The sequence below is a fragment of the Leiobunum rupestre genome, chromosome 5 (genome assembly GCF_980474605.1).
Source record: "Leiobunum rupestre chromosome 5, qqLeiRupe1.1.hap1, whole genome shotgun sequence".
Classification (NCBI taxonomy): Eukaryota; Metazoa; Arthropoda; class Arachnida; order Opiliones; family Sclerosomatidae; genus Leiobunum; species Leiobunum rupestre.
Window position 1 is genome coordinate 68,514,831 of NC_143388.1, and position 20,469 is coordinate 68,535,299.

The 20,469-nt window shown below is 36.7% G+C and overlaps 1 protein-coding gene across 1 annotated transcript; it reads left to right on the top strand.

The window, feature by feature from the left end:
* The first annotated feature begins 8,159 nt into the window (after positions 1-8,159).
* On the top strand, positions 8,160-19,754 carry LOC149945668 (interferon regulatory factor 2-like). Its single transcript, XM_090176667.1, has 5 exons — positions 8,160-8,232; positions 12,781-12,843; positions 15,116-15,339; positions 18,038-18,178; positions 19,654-19,754. Exons 2-5 carry the CDS (start codon positions 12,830-12,832, stop codon positions 19,752-19,754), a joined length of 480 nt encoding a protein of 159 aa, XP_090032793.1. The 5' UTR covers positions 8,160-8,232; positions 12,781-12,829.
* Positions 19,755-20,469: the final 715 nt, after the last annotated feature.

Here is a 20,469-nt window from a genome sequence, read left to right on the forward strand (position 1 = left end):
TTATAGGATGTCCAGTGACCTAGAATAACCTCACTTCTATCCTCTTTGGCTAGGGACTGTAGATGTGAAAATCTGCCTCTATGCTGTTATGATCACTTGTCACGCTTTTTGAGCCAGCTTCATCAATCTCTAATTTTGTAACAAAATAAAGGCCTCATTATATAAAATATAAACCACTGTAGTTTGAACTCTCGAATTTTGCCAAGTATATCTTTCCTTACAGGTAGGAGATAGATTACCATTTGTCAACCCAAACTCTTCAGCAAACTGCTTCAGTTGACGACCAATTAAATTCTCTGTCCCATACTCTGATATGTGACCATTGAAGTCACCCATTATGCATACATTGTGTACATTCATTACTGCTTCAACAACACCACTTAGGCAATCAAAAATATGCGTATTCAACGTCTTAGCTGCTACCGACTCTCCTGTAGCGCCAACTTCGATTACGTGCGAAATCAAAGTTGGCCGTACCCAGGTAGCGCCCCGGTTCTTTTTTTCTTAGGACTACACCACTGGCCATTAGTCTCATAAATGTGGAAGCAGCGTTTCCACCATTGCACTTCAGACATGATTTGTTGGACCTCCTCAACCTCACTCTGTGCGGCGCGGTGGACACTCCTGCTTACTACACCTGGCCCTTAATGGGTCAGAGTGTGCAATAACTGGTGTCTTTACCGGGGAGTCGCGGTCCGGCTCTTGTAATCCATAAGGGCGGTGGTGCACTGGGAGATGTTAGCTCTGGTCAAATGGTCCTATCTCCACCTCCGACTTCGGTCGGGTAGAGGCTGGAAACTGAGTTTCGGCTCAGGCTAACGGAGAGGTTCCGTGAAAACAGGCCGACTCGGCAGATTGGGAAGCCTGCTGTGGGGCGGCAGTCCTCCGTATGAGGGCACGGCGGTCCTGTTTCCCGGCCTTTTGGAGTCACACCGGGATCTGCTATGTGCTCGTCGTTCCCCTTTAGGAGCCCTCTTCAAGGGCTTGACTCTTTACCTACGTAGGTGGGGTGTCGGCTGGAGTTGCTACAGCATCCACTCTTAATCCCACTGCTGTGTGCGAAGTGGGAAATGGCCCACCCATTGCTGCACCTTCTGCTGGGTTGAGTGGCTTGCGTCAAAGGTGCGACCATCAGTAGTAGGGTACTACTACCCATGCTGTGTTTGTCATCTGCCCGGGCTAGGTGGACGCTGGCGTAGGGCACTATGATGATAGACCTCCGGTGGTATGGATTATAAATTCTGACACACTGCTTACTACACCTCCTTTTTGAGGGAAGGATTGTCTCCTCTCGAGACTTTGGAAAATAGCTTCCCGTTGGGACGTTTACCATTCCTCCTCAGGGCTTGGCGTTTGGCACAGGCCTACAACCTGAGCTGGCTCTTCAATACCTCCCGTCACCATTTGTCTTTCAAGGATTCGCCGTCCTGGCAACCGCCCGCCGCGACGATTCTGCCCCCCCCCCCCCCCCAATGATAACGTCGTCAGAGAGCCGTTGTTGAGTATTATATTTAGATAACTTATACTCTATTTAGTGGACTTTAACCTAAATTATATATCCCATGTAAAAATATTGTTTATAATTGCTGTAATTTATGTTATTAACCAATTTACAAACGATCCAATCAGGCCCGTCTTAAGACCTTTTGTGGCCCTGGGATAAATTATTTCTTAAGCCCCAACGGTCAGCCTTTGTATGTACGTTGTCTAAATTCAACTATCGAATAACCAACCAAAACTTTTAATTTAAAAGTATGCATAGGCCTACTGAAAATAAGATTTTTACTGACAGTGACTCGCTGTTAGGTTCATAGATATAAGAAATGTATATAAAGGTCTAGATAAATTTCGGGGCGTCTAAGCCTAACATAAAATACGGAATTGACACCTAGCAGACACCGAGGAAGGCACGTGACCAAGAGCGCTAGCTCTCTTAGCATTTTAGTACTAAGTGCTTGAACTTTCTTTAGACACCAGCTGTTGGTGACTTTTAGTATAATTTTTAAGCGGGATCGAGACAATGGCTCTAGCGGCGATAGCACGAGCTTTCTTACCGATAGATAGCGCCTTATAAGGATAGCCTGCAGAAATAACGCATTTCTGCTAGCTGTCACTTCCGTATTCACTCCCTTTGAAATATTTTATCTAGACCTTTATGTACGTTTCCTATATCTATGGTTAGGTTTTAGATATTGTAGGTACGCGATGTGGCGATGAGTCAAATTATAATTATAATTATCGCCTTTTGAGTCAAAATGTCACTTAACTATCTTGTTTTGGCGTCTACGATAGCGACATCTGTTGAAAAAAAGCTACTTGATGTCGAGCCGACACTTGCTTTAACGCCCGAAAACTTTTTTTAAGTGATTTGAAACGGTTTTAAGCGATTTAACCAGATATAATTTATAATATTTTAAATTATCTCTGATTTAACTAGGTTCACACTAATGGCCGAAAACGATTTGAAGAGCTTTGAAACCTTTTTAGACGTATCGCGTATGTGTGAACGTGACTATAGGTGAATGCTATTCGTATTACTGAGCGTATTAGCCTCGGTATTAGCTCGTCGTATTACAATCGATTATCATTTGGTTGGCTCGAAATTTTTTTTATTCGATTGTAACGTGTGGGTCTGAACTAAGGAACTTTTAAAAGTGAAGCAGTCAGTGGCAGTGACCATCAACTTAGCCTTCGACCCCGTGCCCTGAAATACCTGAGCTAATCCATAATATGTATCCGTAAAGCAAGTTGAATTAAAGGCCACGCCGGCCTTCGAATCGTTACAATTTCCGGTGCGAAATTATGACGTAGGGAATGAAATGTCACCTGCTACTCGATTTTCGGGCTGGATTTTTCAAACATCAGTGGGTCCCTTTTATTAAGTGGGCCAGTGAACCACTGACCCCTCAACTGACCACCTTTGATTTAGTTTTTTAACTGACCTAGACAACCTTTAACTGGTCATTTTCCTAGTCACACCGCCTTTTCTATAATATTCGAATAGCTAGATTGGTTTTGGTTGCGAATAGATGAATCAAGGAACTTTGTACAAGTGTGTAACCGAACAAGAATCACGGAACTGAACAAGAATCACGGAATCGAACAAGAATCACGGAATCAAATAGGAATCACGGAATCAAGAGTGGAATCATGGCATATTAAGGAATCATGGAAAATCACGGTATCTTGATTCCAGATTCCTTGATTCGGAATCTCGTACACGATTCCTCGAAGTGACGGACCCCTCGCATATATCTCTTTAACAATGATGTAAGTGGAAATTGTTGGTCATTTATCCGTATTTAGGACAATACGGTTCTTAATTTTTATGTATCAACTTTTCGTTAACTATTTTAGTTTCTAGCCCAAAAATAGCCCAATTTCTGGCTATATTTGTGCTATTTACCAGAAATTGTTTTACTGAAAATTAAAACCCATTGCCGCTACTGCGTCTAAAATCGCAAAGTTTTTTCAAAATATTATAATAAAATCACTTGTTTTCTATAAATTTAAAAAAATGAAATCGAAATTAGTAAAGGACATAATGCAATAATTTTTTTTATATAAGATATGGAACTAATTCATAACTGATTTCGATGCTTGATTTGCTCAAAAAGTATCACAAGGCTAACTTGTCCGCTAGGTGGCGTGTAAAAATAATTTTAGATTTCAAAAATGTCTAATTTTATAAAGAAACTAATTTAATAAAAATAATTTTTCTATGTGCCATCTAGAGTTTTGGCCGCAAAAACAGATTTATAAAACATAGTGCCACGGTATTATTTTCTTCAATTTTGCTTTGCTAAACCTAATTTCTACAACCCAAACACCGTGTTAATGATCTTTGTTTGCTTCATGATTTTTTCTATAATAACTTAACTCTAAATCTCATGTCTTTTTTTTCATTATTTTATTTTATATCGGTCTGTTTTTTTTTTGCGTCTTTCTGTAGCGATGCTCAAACAAAAGCCCACCTGAGGCTTACTAAGCAATTCTTTTTGTCATAAATAAATAAATAAACTATGGTTTCATAAGGAAAACGTCTCCAACATGGCCAATCTAGCGGTCTCATAACTTCGGTTCATTTACTTTTGCTACCTATTAATCAACAGTTAAAAGTTTTCGGTCGCGAATTGATAATACAACGCCAAGTACATTCTCAATATAAAACTAACCCTTAATTTTAATATTGTTTGCTTAGTTCTTAATTTATGCGAATTCGGCCAAAACCTTACTTTTATTATTGTATTAATTTTCAAACTTTATGCAATCAATTTTATCACCGTAATTATTAGCTTCTCTATTAAATCATTCGCTTATTTTCAGTATGTTTGCCCTTTTCCATTTTTCAGAGTACCAATTTCACTAGATCAGTGGCGTAGAAAGGGGGGGGGGGGGATCCGGATACAGCCCACCCCTTGGGCCTACCTTTGACGGTACTAACTTCCCACCTCCTTCTCGACCCCCTCTTAACATTCACATACTTCGACCACCCCCTTGACGAATTTCTGGCTACGCCACTCGAGGGGCTAACCACTCTTAGAAAGTCGGATTACTCTTAGATTAGCACTGCCAAGGGCAGGGACTTCAAAGATTACGCGTAATCCCTTTAGTACAGTCAAAGGTACAGCTCTGTACACCGATTACGCGGAGTGATCAGCCCCTCGACGTCACTGCACTAGATGTGGGAAATGTCCCTCGATTTGTCTCTCTAAGGGTGTATCGTAATTTGAGAAATCTAAATAAAATTAAATCTGAGGTAATTTGTTAATAAAGTTGGCTTATAAATGTAAGAGGAAGTATTCCGAGATAAAAATAGACTGCAGTTTCCAGATTTAATTTTGATAAGTTATCTTTTCATTGCCAAAATTAGAGAGGTCCTAGGCGAACTGGTGAAGAGTATAGGGCTTGGTCCTTAACTAGTGGGGCTGGATATGGATATTAAAAAAAGTAATTTAGAATTAAATATAATTTAGAATTGTGTAACAAATGTAGATGGCGACTTAAGAATCGCACTATATTTTGCCGTTTGGCAACTTGACTCTTCGAAAACCGTGAGCTTCAGCCGATGCTTAAGACAAAGAATGCATTAATCTCCCCTTTTAACTTACGTTGGTGGAAAAGCACCTGTTATTTCCAATTTTAAATCAATATCTTGTCAAGAATCTATTTTATTATACTTTGCGATAATAACTATGGTCGAATCCCACCCTAAGGGGAAGACGTAAGTTTCAGGGAACCGATGAAAAACGGGCGGATTTAATTTGTTTAGGGAGAAGAAGCTTATTTTTCGAGAATGAGACAAAAATTGTCTCAACATATTAATACACGTCTTCAGTATTATAATCTGCTCAAGCGCACAGACTACAGTGCCATCTACTGTTGCAAAAGAGAAGCTGTTCGTATTTTCTACTTATTTAGGCCAGTTTTCTTTCTACATGTAGCATAACATGTAAATAAACATGGCCACTGTAGTTGACACGAGAAAGTGGAGGAAAGTTGATTATAATTTTAAAATGAATAAATCATGGATTAAAAAGTTAAATGGATTTCCTGGGGCTTCGAAGAAGCATTTACTCTATCAACCTGAATAGGTGGTGTATTAATTGTTTCAGTTATAAATGAGCTTGTTGTTGACTCCTGCTCATTATAGTTTTCATTATCAGTACCCTTCTAAATGGGAAAATTCATATAACGAACTTTAATTAAAGACATATAGAGCTAATAAAAATTTGCAACTTACATTCCATGGAAATATAATTGGGACAACTTTATCTTTCAACATTTTTCTTTTCATAAAACCATGAAAGGCCTAAAGTCATTTTCACGGAAATGCTCCGAACACAATTTACTATATTTCGTTACTTTTAAATTATTTATATACCTTTTAATACTATTAATCCAAATAAAAGCTTCTTTAATATTGGATCACTGGGAAGTGAATGGCAGGACAAAACTCTATTTTCCATCGAACGGTTCTAACAAAAAGGAACAGAAGACGAGTATCCCCGATCGAGTGCCATTTTCCTTTATTAAGCTAAGCCTTTTTTTAAATTTAAACATAAGGATGGTCCCTATACGTGTTACTTCTTTGCAATGCACCACTTGCATTGAAAGTGACCACCCATACGTTGAAAAATAGGAACAGCTTTCAAAACGCTGCGGTAGGTGGCGCGACAACCAATACTGAAAACGCGTATTCTACCTTAGTACAAAAAATGCATTCTTAAACTCTTCTAATTATCTGAATTTATCTTCAGCCAAAAGAGCAATAAATATTCTTCAATTTCTATTGGCCCGTTCCTATGCATTTACATGTATCCCCGATAAGTTGTACTTCAACTGAAAACCTATTCATTTTAATCTCCATTAAATCCATCAATTTTCAAATTTTATAAATTTCAAAAACTGTTAGAATATTGATGATCCTAATATAATCAAACAATATTAAAAAATAATACTTAATGATTTAGAACTCTTCTTACCTGATAGCCTCCATTTAAAAAAAAATGGCATTGAAAGTTTATCTCTAACATTCCGTTATACCGATCTCCGAACAACGGTTAGCCAGAAATAATCTGCAATGCAAAACGCGATTATCTTCGATGGGGTGAATAACGATTTTCCGAGAATCAATTAGTGATAGCGGATCCAACCAATCAAATTATTGATTTGAAATTACTGAATCTCTGTAATTGTGATCATTTTATTGTATTGGGATTAGTATTGGTGGCTGGTAAAAACCACTCGAAAATGATGTTAAAGAGTGCGGTGAAATATATTGTCCAGCACCTTACACCAAAGGGACCCGTAAAGAGACCTAATAGTTAAAGGTTGGTGATCTAAAATCTCCCTTCGGAACCAAGTTACAAGAATCTTCTCATGGGTACTCGTTGATTATTGAGTACCCAATATTTGTTTTCACTTGTACCTGACTTTACTCGAATAAAATTATCAATATGAATAATAATCAGCTAGGCTAAAACACAGGGCCCAAGTCATCTATTGACTTCTTATGCTTTTAAATCAGGTGACCAACACCTAAATACATTACTAATTACCGTTAACCTCTGCGATATTTTAAGGGAAGCCCGGGAGAACGTTTTTTTCAACGAGTAATGACAAAAGTAAATATTGAGATAAAGTCTAATATAGTGCCTTCATATTTTACCTTCCACTATGCTTGACATCCTTTTTAAAGAGCTATCGATCACGTGGTTTTTTCCACCAATAGAAAAGCACTTTATTCGAATTTTTTTCCTGCGAAAAGTAGTGCATTCTGGGGAATTTTGGGACACATAGTTTCGGTCCTCATATCGCTTTCGACGTCTCGAATCGTCCGCTTCTGTGTCAGAAACGCTAGCCTAGTATCTTCAAGGTGTTGTATTTTAAGCATAGTTTATCTAGTATTTGCTGAAGACTTCCATCCATCAACAACGACTCGCAAATAGCTTTATAGGTTACATCCAGTTCGAAAAAATCATCTTCATAATTTTTCAACAATGCTTCAATATTTAACCCTTGGCTAGCCATTTTTTATTAAACCAATTAATATGTTCCTTTCTGGCTATAGAATTGCATGCCAACTAATTAAATACCACGAAAAAAGTCTAATTTTAACATCATTTAAAATTCTTACCTATTTAAGTTTTAAATCCGTTTAAATATTCGTTTTTTCTAATAAAATCCACATTACATAAATTTGTGGGTAGCGCGAGATCATGTCATATTAGGCTTAGTAAAAGCACTGATTTAAGTTACATGTGGTATCTATTTTAAAATGTCGTATTTTAAGTTCAATCATTTACTTTTGGTAATAACTAGGAGTCTGCTCGTAAAATATACACTGAAAAGTTAATTTTCCTCCGTTTTATTGCACTATTGAGTGATTTACTCGCATTTTTTATGGTTTTCTTACGTGCGCGCGTGCGTTGCGATAACATTTACAATTCTGTCTATAAAAATGGACTAAATAATATCAGCGATCGAAATCTTTCCCGCTAAGATTGGCGATTTCTAAGAATGCCTGGCAACTAAAGCAAGTAGTTTATGTTTTGGTTTTGGTTTCGAACGTCGGTTCTTCATCTTCAGGCCTCTTCAGGAGTTAAGATCGTGGTACCGCTGAATTTAGTATTTACTTATTTCGTTACAAATATTACTGGAGTTTTAAAATTAAATAAATTTACTTGATTTAGTTATTAATCATTTATGTAATAAGTCAGCGCGTCTAAAGTAAGTAAATTTTATTTATAATGAAATTTAAGCCTGAGGTAACATATTGAGTTTTACATCGAAATTTAAATGATCTAAGATAGGAAATATAGGTGCTACATGTACATCGGTAGCTAAATCAAATGAGGCAATCGGTGGTGCGATTTTTTTTAACGATAGCAATTTTTGTTTTTGTTTTGTTTTTATTTTTGTTTTTGGTGAATCAATTGTCCAGAATTACAATAATATCCAAATAATTTTTAGGAAATAATTATTTTATAAGATATGATTTAAATAAAATGCATAATATAATAACCGGGTCAATATGGTGAAGAGCATAGCCGGTCCAGTCAGCTCTGCCGAAAGGCGTTGGAGGTACGCCCTGCACAGTCAAGGCTCTACTACGCACTGCCAAATGTTATAGTATGCGCCTAAAATAATCATCTTAGGTCAGATTTTGAACCGTGCGGTTAGTGTGGTGGACAGGCTATCAAGGAGGTTCTGGTTCGATTTCTAATTATAAATTAAGTTGATGGTATTTATATTGTTATTGAAGTTAAAATATTTATTTCATGACCCCTAGACTTGAATACACCTTGATCTCATGCTTATATTTCTAATTATTAATTTGAAATTTTGGCCGAAATTTGGTTTATCTTGACGATTTTGTTTTGAATAGGCGGTTAAATAAACCCCTCTCTGACTGTCTTGCCACCCTTTTGAAAAATGCTGCCAGATCTATGCATAGAAAATTATAAGCTTTGGTAGTATAAATAGAAAACATAGACAAACCAGTTATATGTCCAGTCGCAGCAGAACAAACTCTATAATTGTCTATGAATAATCTTTTATTTAAAGGACTATTGTTGTAATTTCGATGCTACTATGTACGATTTTAATTGTTACTATGTTACTAGGAACGATTTCAGATGGCCCAACGGTGATTATAGAGAACGCTGCGCTGGTGGCACGGGGGGCTGAGTAGCCTCCCGGAAGGACAGGGGGATACTACTAAAAAAAAACATTATTTCACAAATAATGCGTTTTTTTTTGGAATTCCAGACCTTCACCGAAAAAAGATGTAAAAAAGTAAAACTGCCGATTTTGATCTTGTTATTATGCATTTTTATTTAAATAATATCTTTTTATATAATTAATTCCGCAAAATAATTTTGATATTTTTGTAATCCTTGACCATTGATTAAAGGGAAAAAAACAAAAAAAAAACAAAAGGTGCTATTGTAAACAATTTCCCTCAGAACTAGTGCGACTATCCCGATGCTTGGGGAGCGGTCCTAACTCTGGGTTACCGAATAGTTAGGGCTATATTGAGACCTAATCAATGTAAATCTGTGGCGTAGACAAGGGGAGGGTTTTCGTGTCAAATCCCTCCCGCTTGTGTGTAACTTTGGCTGTACTGAACGTTTAGTCCCTTCTCGACCCCTCTTAGGTATTTTACACAGTTACAACCCCCTCCCTTGAATGATTTCTGGCTACGCCACTTATGTAAAATCAGCACACTATATGCCTAAGAATCCTTGGCCATCGTGCTACGTAAGCGGCTCAAGAAACGGACGGGGCTTAAACTACGTCAAACGTAAGACGTCACGCATTTTTTCAAATTCATTTGGCTCACTGCCGTCGCTAAGAACACGCGACACAGAAAGAAAATGAAGAACGCTCATTCTGAAAATTCACTTACCAGAAACTGTATTTCAAAAACCCTGATTAGTTCTCATATAGTGACGTACTTGAAGATTTTTTTCATATTCTTGACGGTAATCTTTCCGCATAAAATTCGTATTTAGAGGGTTCAAAGAGAGCTTAGAAGTTGAGTGAGTGTCTATTCAAGACGAGGCTTAGTTAAGCTTAGCACGTCGAGAGCGAACTCCTCTATTATAGTTTCCCTTAAACATCCCAAGTGTATATATATACAGTTTCCTGAGGAAAATTGTTTTACGGCTCATTTTCTGATTATTAATATCTTAATTAACGCACTCAAGATATGGTCACATCATCTGCCTTAACTATTTAGTTTTGTTACAGTTGATTTTCGTTAATTTTTTTGTGTAGATACACTTAATTTATAATTACCGCATAAACATGGATAAAGTATTTTCAAGAATGCATGTTTTCAATAACAAGTAAGTATGATGTAGTGTTAAACGAAGAAGTGAAGATAATAAGCTTAAAGTAGATTACTTAACTTTTTTCTAAAACAATGAGCGGCCTCGGAGATATTTAATAAACTTCTAAAGGCTGGTTCACACGAGCACTGTTTTCCTGATTTTCTCTATTTTCTCGTTTTACCACCTTTCCCCGTTGTTCTGGCGCACGGGAAAACGACTGTACACACGGACAAAATTTACGGGTTTTTCCGCCGTCAGCGCTGCCGGTAAACGAGAAAACGGAGAAAAAAATGTTTAAATATCTCTACTTTATTTTCCCGGTTTTTGAAGCTCTTTGAGTTCGACTAATCAGCGAGCGTTTCACTGTCACGTGATAAAAGGAGCAATTTTGAAAGTCTTTAAAAGTAGGCTTAAGAATTTTTGCGTCTACCACGTGACGGCATAACGCTCGCTGACTGGTCGAGCCCGACGCCCCTCAAAAAAAGGTTATCCGTTTCCTCGTTCCCCGGCAGCGCTCGCTGTGATAAAATCCGGCAAATTTTGTCCGTGTGTACAGTCGTGTTCCTGCGCGCCAGAACCACGGGAAAAGGCGGTAAAACTAGAAAATATAGAAAACCAGGAAAACACTGCCCATGTGAACCAGGCTTAACTCTTACGAGTCATGCAAGCAAGTACGACCTATATAGTGTAGGGAGATGTTGGCTTTCGTGGCATGAAGGCCTTGAAACCTGATTTAATGTCATTAAAATCGGTAAATGACTAAGGCCTATGCATTAGCATCGATGATAATTAAAAGGAACAGATAGAAGGGAGATTTGGACAATTACCAGATCCGAGGGGGTTGTCACTATTAAAATCATTATACATTTGATTACTGATTTTCGAAAATCATTCGTTGATTTCCAGTGACTTATCACAATTTATTGATGATTTTCTTAAGCGATTTCCTGTGGTTTCCAGTTATTTGCTCACCTGATTACTAAAGTGGCTTCCCCCTCGGAATCGGCATCCACCACGCAAAGTCGACACTATTTTATACCGGGCTAATTATAAAGTGACTAGATGGAGTCTTTAATTAGAGACATGTAGCCACTCCCTCCTATTGACATTTACAGCGCTGCTAAATGGTTTGTTATTGATAAATTATTTACTTAGGCGTACGAAAGATTTAATTATTTTCAATAGCTGTTTGAACGAGGATTATCCGCTCAACCTCGAGAGTGAAAAACTTAAACTACATCGAGGTGACATCGAACCACCAACCTTTGGGTTATCGTTCCAAGGCCACTATTAATGGACTTCCGAGGTCAAGAATAAAGTTCATTGTATTATATGGACTCCTTTGGTGTTCTAGTTTTTGGTTGAGGAGCCATAGCATTTCAACATCAACCAATTTTGCTCTGACAAACACAAAAATAAAGTGACTTTTTTAATCTATTTTCTAACGACGGGATACATTTTCCTAAGATAAGTGGGGGTCTGCAGAACGCAACGAATTCAGCTTAAAAAGCGTTCTTGCTTCCGGGTTCAAAAGGGCCAAGACTCCCCATAAAATATTCCCTACGTGTCCCCAGGCACCGAATCCAACGAACAAACCTAATAATAATATCATCAATCCGCTAGGTTAATACCCAAAGTCCCACATTAGGCCCAAGCGAGGGGCTGATCACCCCGCGTAGTCGGTGTACAGAGCCGTACATTTGACTGTACTAATGGGATTACGCGTAATCTTTGAAGTCCCTTTGGCAGTGCTAATCTAAGCGTAATCCGGTGTACAGATTTTCTAAGAGTGGTTAGCCCCTTGGGCCCAAGTCATCTAGTGACTTTTAATGACATAAATTCAGGTGGCAAGCCCTTCCTGCCACGCGAGTCAACACCTACTATATCCGTTAGCTTCAACTTGTTTTTAACCCAACGCGTTTTCAATAGCGGACTTAAACCTGCATTTTTTTCCAGTCCTACAATCGTTACTTAATAGCAAATGTTATGCGAGTCCAAAAACCTCTATTTCAAATAAATAATTTGCAATAAAAATATATTAATTAAGGCTAGTAAATAGTTTAAAAAATGAGTCAGTTTATTGGGAAAGAAGTCGAGGAATTAGTATTTGGTACACAAGTCGAGGAATTAGTATTTGGTACACTTTTGCTCTCAGGTAGCGTATAACTAGGAGGAAAATTTTCAAATTAAAGAGAAAATGAAAATGAAAATGAAAATCCAAACCTTTGGAAGTGCTTTAATAGCGCGAAATAGATAAGATATCTTGGAAGTGATAACCGCGCGCGAAGGTGACGGAATAATGCTGGGACGCGATGAGTTATAGCTGCTCTCTTTCACGCTATTGGCTGTCGCGGAATGACTTGTATTCGCGCTGCCTGATAAAATCCAGCGGAAAGTATAAATGCCTTTGACAATTCTACCTGGAACGTTACACTTTCAGGTGATTCATATGAACAAGCATCATTCGGAACCACTCCGTGGCCATCGTAATGCTATACACCAGGTTTGTTCATTTTGCTTTATTGAGTTTATGACTTTAGTAATGTCAAGCTTTATGCCAGGCAAGTCTAACAGACATGGGCGTAACTGACAAGGAAACTACCCTAGGTGATTCTCAACAACATTTTTTTTTAAATTTGGGTGATAAAAGTCTCCGAATTGTATAAGATTTGTGGGGCTACAGAAAAGCGGGTTTGGGAAGCGGGTAGGTTTGCTTTAGTCACGTGATGGAAGGGGTGTAGCTACTTCAATTTAGGCTCGGAATGCTATGAACCTTTAAGTAGTAATCGTTATCAAATAAAATTTAACAATGTGGATTTCTTTGGTCTGGGTAACCAAAAATGGTTTTGACAACTAAAAATTAATATTTATCTGTGTTATATAAAGTAAGAAAGAGAACGATTTAAAATTCCTTATATTAAATTTTTTTATTTTTAATACGTCAAATTAGAGTATATTTGGGTAAATTTCAGGAAATTTAATTAAATTTGTGGGTCCCTTAACATCTTATGAATGTTAAATGACAAAAAAAAATTATTTCGTTTTTTCAAAACATTTTTGGTTGACATGGCGAAACTAAATGTCTCTTGTATTTTTTGCCATTGGGAATTTTCGAATATTAATCGGATCTAAACAAAACCCGAAATTTAATTAAAATCGAGTTCACAGATTTTATAATAATACTTTTTTGAAATATTTCGAACTGGACCGTTGTGTTTAAACATATTTTACTACCCCTCCCATGAAAATATTTTGCAAAATTGCCCCGCCAAATTAAAATCCTATTGCTTCTGTCATTTTTAAGCTATAGTGTATAATATAGCTCTTTCGAGAAAAGTATTAATTTTCTTGTATTGCTAATTTTCTTCGCTTAAAACGTGTTCCTTCCCTGCATGGATTAACAACAACTCACAAGTTCTTCTTAACCCATATTGCCGATTTTTCAAAATGCTATTCGAAATAAAACTATAGTGCGGAGCGAAATTCATCGTATTAGGCCTATGAGATTCTAAAACTATCTCACCGAGAAAACTATTTACTTATTATTACATATTCCAAATTTACAATGCATTTGAATTTTAACAATTTACATGGTTAAGAAAATTAATACTCGCGGTAAATTTTGAGCCGTGGGGTGCTTTTGGGGGGGGATTTGCGGTCAATGGAATCTGAGTCGAGCTTGCGAAAGTTCATGTTTCATTTTTAAAGCCTAAATAGATACTTATATTGTAATATAACGGTATTAGTCCTAATTAATGAAAGGTAAGAAATAATAGGAAAATTAATTTCAAGTATTGTCTACTAAATATATTAGGAAGAGCAGGCTATTGTTTTTCTCAATAGTGCACCCGTTTTTAAACTCCTAGAACTTTAAGATAAGGTTATTAACTTTACATAATTTCTTTGGACTACGATAGCAAAATGGCTCTGATTGAGGCCACACAAATTAACTTGAAGAGGCTTATCCGTTGTCCCAAGTAAAATAGAAACTAGGTGCCGCCACTTATCGCTTGTGCGTAAATATGGATACGCCTCAATCGGTAAAAAGGGCTAATACGCAGCGTTGCAACCCCCCTCCCCCACACTTGGGGTCCCTGGGCATTTGTACATTTGCCCACCGGAAATCTGCAACCATATCCTTGGGTTTAATAATCAGCTGGCTAATACCCAAGGCACCACCTTAGGCCCAAGTCATCTAGCGACTTATTATGCCTTTAAACAGGTGGCCGGGTTACAATGCGTAGAAGGGTGGTAGCAAGCCCTACATGCCACGCGAGCCAGATACGCCTGAAATTCATGAAGTCCTATGAGACTCCAAACGTTTTTTGGGTAATTTTTGGTTGAATTCACCCTCGACGAAAAAAATTCCTATCAAAGTTAGTCGTCGGTGGTAGGTACCTTCAATGCAAATACTATTTAGGTCTTTTGTTTACCAGCGTGATTCATTTGTCAAGTGTGAATTTAACCATTAACCTGACTCTAAGTACAGCTGGGGTGTCTTTATCATCGATCTTCAAAATGTTTATTTCGAAAATAAACTTTTCTTATATATAGAAAATAACTAAAATAAATTGGATAATCTTTTAAATATAAATTTTATTTTAATTAAAACTTAATTAAATAAATAACCAAAACAATTTATTAGTTATTTCACACTATTTACTATTATAATTACAATTTGTTTTAGTTTTAATAAACTGACATTACTGAAGTTGTAGTCACACTGTTAGGATGCTAAATAGAAATGTCATTAAATATGAGAGGGATTATTTTAGCCAAAATAACATGGTTTCCGCCAACGGTCAAATGCTTAATATTGAGAGGCGCCTAATGGTAGACGAATGGATTCTATGCAAAATCGAAGAGCACAGCATCCCAGGATTGAAGTGGATCGACAAGGAACAGTTCATTTTTAGTATAAACTGGATTCATGGTTCAAACTTAGCCCCGATGGACTATTCTGACGTAGAACTGGCCCAATCTTGGGCATTATACAAAGGTATATGACTAACCTAGATTTGCAAAATGTATTAAAGGGAGTAGGATCTAAATGGTTCAATAGAGAGGTTAAGCGGAGAAATTTGAACGACAACATCGAGAGTCACGTGATCATTCTATTTCTATACTGTTTTCTTTTATCTTTAATACTTCGGAGTCGGAGCCTTTTATAACTTTAAGACGACACCATATTTCAGTCGAGCTAATATGACACGTAGTATAATATCAGGAAACTATAGAGGTATACACTTGGAATGTCTAAGGAAGATTTTTCGGCCGTTATGAAGCTCGTAGAAATTGACGTGTCTTAAAGCGGGAAAACTCACGAGAATAACTCTCGCGCCTCGCTACCCTAATTCGACGAAAACTTGTCATTAAGCCTAGTCATGGTTATTATATTACAAGGTTACCTGATTGTATCTTTTATAACCATACAAATAACTGAAATTAGGTATAATTACTTCAAAATATTAAGTACGATAACAAATTGAGGTTTTTAAATCCATTGTTTTATAAGCCTATTTTGCGCGGAAAGATCACCTATTTGTTACCATGACGACGCATTATTTTCGCGTCAAACCTCGAGCCAATGAATTTAAAATGTCGTGTTACGTCTTTCACTTGACGTAGTTAAGCCCCGCCTTTTTCTCGACGCGCTTTCGTATCACCGTCCCAATGAAACCTTAGATATTCCAAGCGTATACGGTATACCTCTATAGTTTCCTGATACTATAGCGTTTAAATGAAAATACTAAATATTACAATTTTCCCGCTCAACAAATGGAAGGATAATTATGGCAGGCTGTTCCTTTTCTAGCAACATGAGTTTTACTAATCGTAAATACTGGTTTAAATTGAAATGTTCCTAAGCCTTGTATATTATAGGCGAAATCGGACTACAGATACACATTTAAAGTAAAGCAGAGTACAAGAAAACAAAAGTTTGTCTTTAGACAATGCTCACAACCATCCGTAAGGCGCGCTTTAATATTGGTTAAACACTTTTTTATTTTCGTCATGTACCCTGGCTTAGCAAATATTTCTAAAATGTGTTAAAATTCTATCGTAACTGTTCAAGCTTCTTTAGCACTCAAAGTGAAAGCACGCTTAACTGATTTTAAAGAAATTAGTTTCATGAACGTGTAGATACTCCTGACGTTGTCGTTCAAACTTCTGGCGCGTTTTCATGAACCTCTCTACTATTACACGATACCGCTGATTTATAACGCAACTAGCGCCAGCGTACTTCTTTTACGACTCGTGCCAGAAATAGGAAAGTTCATCCTCCACAGGGACGGCGATCCCGTGGGGGCTCTGGGGCTCGAGCCCCCACAGGGAAAAACAAATGAGGGCAGAGCCCCCACAGAAATTAAATTGAGGAAAAATGTATAATCTCAATGCCTTTATTTTGTCCGAATTCAGTCTTTTTACAAATGTTATTTTGAGATTGCAGATGCGAGTAGCATTAAGATGATATAACCGTGAAATTTATTTTGATAGATTCGTCCAAACAGAAAATCGACCCGTCGTGTACCCTATTTTATTTAAAATACCTTCGTTAAGAATGTGGCCAAGAAGGGCTTAATAATCTAGCCATGTACACAGATATTTTTCTAAAGATATCGACTTAACTTTTATTATCAATGTTTTCATTGACGGATGAGATATTAGAAAGAACACTTTTTAAAAAAAATTATAGTAATAAAAATTTAGAGCTGTACATTTTCTTTTTTAAATTTTAAGTGTATGAAATTTTGGATTAAAAAATAATGCCCGTGCCCCCACAGAAATATTTTCGGAACGCCGCCACTGATCCTCCATTTAAAAGAAATTGAGTTACAAATAAATCTATGAAACGCAGACATTTGAATCTATTTAATTTTAACGTGTTCTTGAAATAATTCCAGTTAAGGTCTATTCACGGGCTTAAAAATATTCGAAAAACATATTTGGCCATCAACGGTCAAAAACCGAGTTGCTCTATGTGAGTGGAAAAAAATTTCCACAACAATTAAGTTGGTCTTACAAACGCATATGATGAGAAGTTTTAAAGAATGGCCGGCTTTTGTGACGGAGTCTTAGCACCACATACGTTAAATCGGTTTGTACACATATTCTCAATTGATCAAAACTAAATGAAAATATGAATATAAAATACTATTATTAATGTTAATTGTCATATTTTGTTCTACTAGAGGTTAGATTAAAAGTAATTCTGATTAATTTCCTTCGTAGGCTAGCGCGTGAAATATCTGCAACTTTGAAATTTCCGTGGAGAGTGTGAACGAAAATGCAACTCGAGCCGAAAACTGCGTTCAACAACAAAAATGTTCTTGTGAATAGACCTTTATTCGGCTAACAATTTCATGCTAGCTGGTATACCTGCTACCAGCTAGCCTGATAATATTACTTAACACTAGTGTGACCGGTGGAAAATGAAAATTCTTGAAATGAAAGTGGCATTTAAGTGTTTACAGAAATCATCAAAATGGGGCTAGTCTTAATAGCACACGTAAAATATTCAGATAACATAAAACATAGTAACTTTTTTTATATATACTAATATAGTGTTCGACCAGCTAAAAATCGTCTCCACATTGAAATTATCCTTAATTAAGCATAAATAATTACCTTATTGTTTTCTCTCGAGTTATTCTTTATTTTATATAGATGGTTTTTATATTTTAATTTTATTTCAGGAAAAACCCAGATGAAAAATTCGCAAAAATTGAAAGCTCGACTACGATGCGCTTTGAACAGTAGCAAAAAGCTGAAGTTCATCAGAAAAGAGAAAACGTTTCGGGTCTATCAGTTCGTGCCGGAGAATTTCGCTTTGAGTGGTATGAAATCACGGCTTTATTTTAGGTCTATAATTATGATTTATATATTAGTAGAAAAAATTTGCAAACTGACTTCAACTCGTAAATACTTTAATTACAATTTCCAAGAATGTTTTTATTTAAAATTTGTTAACAAGATTTTTAGCGCCGCTCCTAATCCCCTTCATGCTGTAAAAGTAAGCCTCCTTCCCCCTAAATAAATCAAATCAGTCCCGTATCTCAATAGTTCTCCAAGCCTTGGTTTCCAATAACGCGCGTAACGGCACGTCATTTAACTTTGGGTCATACAATCGTTTTAACGCGCGTACAGAAAAATACGTTATGACGCACGCTAGTGGAAACCAAGCGTTACCAAATAGTAGTAGTAGTTAGTGTAGGGAGCTATTGGTGGCTCGCGTGGCACGACGGGCTTGCCACCACCCTAATACCCATTGTAACCCGGCCACCTGAATTAATTATTTGGGGTCCTTATTTACGTCATACACCAGCAATTTTAGTTTTTTTTTTACATTTCGCTCTTTACGTAATTTAATAAACACCTATATACGTATTAGAATTGTATACATTGTTTGCATCCCTACGTCATCAATGACGCAGTTGCAAGTATAGATATATGCACCAAGAATAAATATGTAATTTGAGAAAGAATAAATCGTAAAATGGTGCCATTTTGCTGGTGTAGATTTCTTAGTAAAACACGACGGTTAACAGTTTCAATCGTCTGTTTGCAGATTTTAATTATTTTATAATGATTAAGAATTTAGTTTCACGTTAAAAAATGGTTAGTTCGATTGGTTAAATAAGAAAGGGAGAGCGAAAATTGTCATTTTATTCGATACTGAAGATAATTGTGAAAGGGATCACCGCAAAGGCCTAATTTGATAAACTTTGCCAATTTCGGTACGTAGATATTCCTGTTGTAATTTGATATTTTATTTCAATAACCCGGTTTTAAAATCATATCTGGTTTTGTTTAGGGCCCGTAACGATATTAATTAAAAAAAATTAAAGCATAAATACATTATTTTCGTACGTTTGGTCTCTTTGATGAGATTACCAACAAAATGGCTACCTATTTGGTAGATACGCGCGAAATGGCTGGAGTTTTTTATCTCTCCTCCCGGTTTCTATGGCGACCATGGTGCAAACTATGTATAGCGACGGCTGACGAAGGACCACGGTCCGAAAGCTCCCTGTAATTATAAAGTTTAAATAATCCTATCATATTTTTAATCCATAATGTAGCAGTATCTTTTTTTATGGGTTTTAAACCAAAATATGTAGCTTACTTTTGGCTGCATTATCGCTATCACTAATCTTTTCAAAAGAACGTTTGAATGCTATAATTAAAAGGCTTAAAAAAATTGAAATAGTCCTCGATTTCAGATTTTCTCAAAAAAATTGTTCCTTGCCTAAATGTTTTATTTTTCTATAAATAAATTGCACGGATTAAACCCTATTATTTTCTTTTTTAGAGCATTTGGACGAGATCGACGAACTGATTGACTATTTTGTAAATCGATCATCTTTTGAAGAAAGAAGATACCCCTTGTTAGAGAATGACCGAATTCTTTAAGAAACTCGACTAAGGACAACGAAAGTTACTCCTTGGAAATTATTGTATTAGATAATAAATAAAACAATGTACTAAGAAAGCGAAACAAATGTACACAGACGCGCTTGCCGTCAATTCATCCAGCGTTCGCAAAAGGTCACAAGAACGGGCCAGGATAGACAGCGCGTTATGTTTTAAGTTATCCAAAACATTGTCAATTTTATATAGGTGATTTTTAAATTATACAATTTTAAATAAAACATTAAAAAACCGTTTTTTATATCTTTTAAGATAAAAAATATCCATTTTCGTCATAAAATTAAAATAATTACGTTTGCAGGTTCGTGGCAGCTAGGAGCAAGAAACAGCATCCCACACAAGGAGAACGTAACCCGTCAAAAGTCGTGCATTCATTTTCTTGTGTATAGTTTTCATTGGTTAGACGCTTTAGCGCCTGCTGCCGTCGGAAGGGCAAAATTCGGAAATTGTCTTCCCCCTTTCCGTAAAACTTTCAGCGTGAAGGTTCGTCCAGTAAAATTTGTCACAACACTGCGTTAGCGTGTTTAAAGGCTAGCGTTCTCCTTGTGTTTGTTGCTCCTAGGTGGCGGTTGCTAACGGTCTCCTATTCCTTGCCAAAACGGGTATATTACTCTGTTTAAGGAATTAGGGTATTTACCTATTTATAAATCATATTTTGTCTCTGCAATAGGCTTACCAAATTTCCCTCATGACGTAT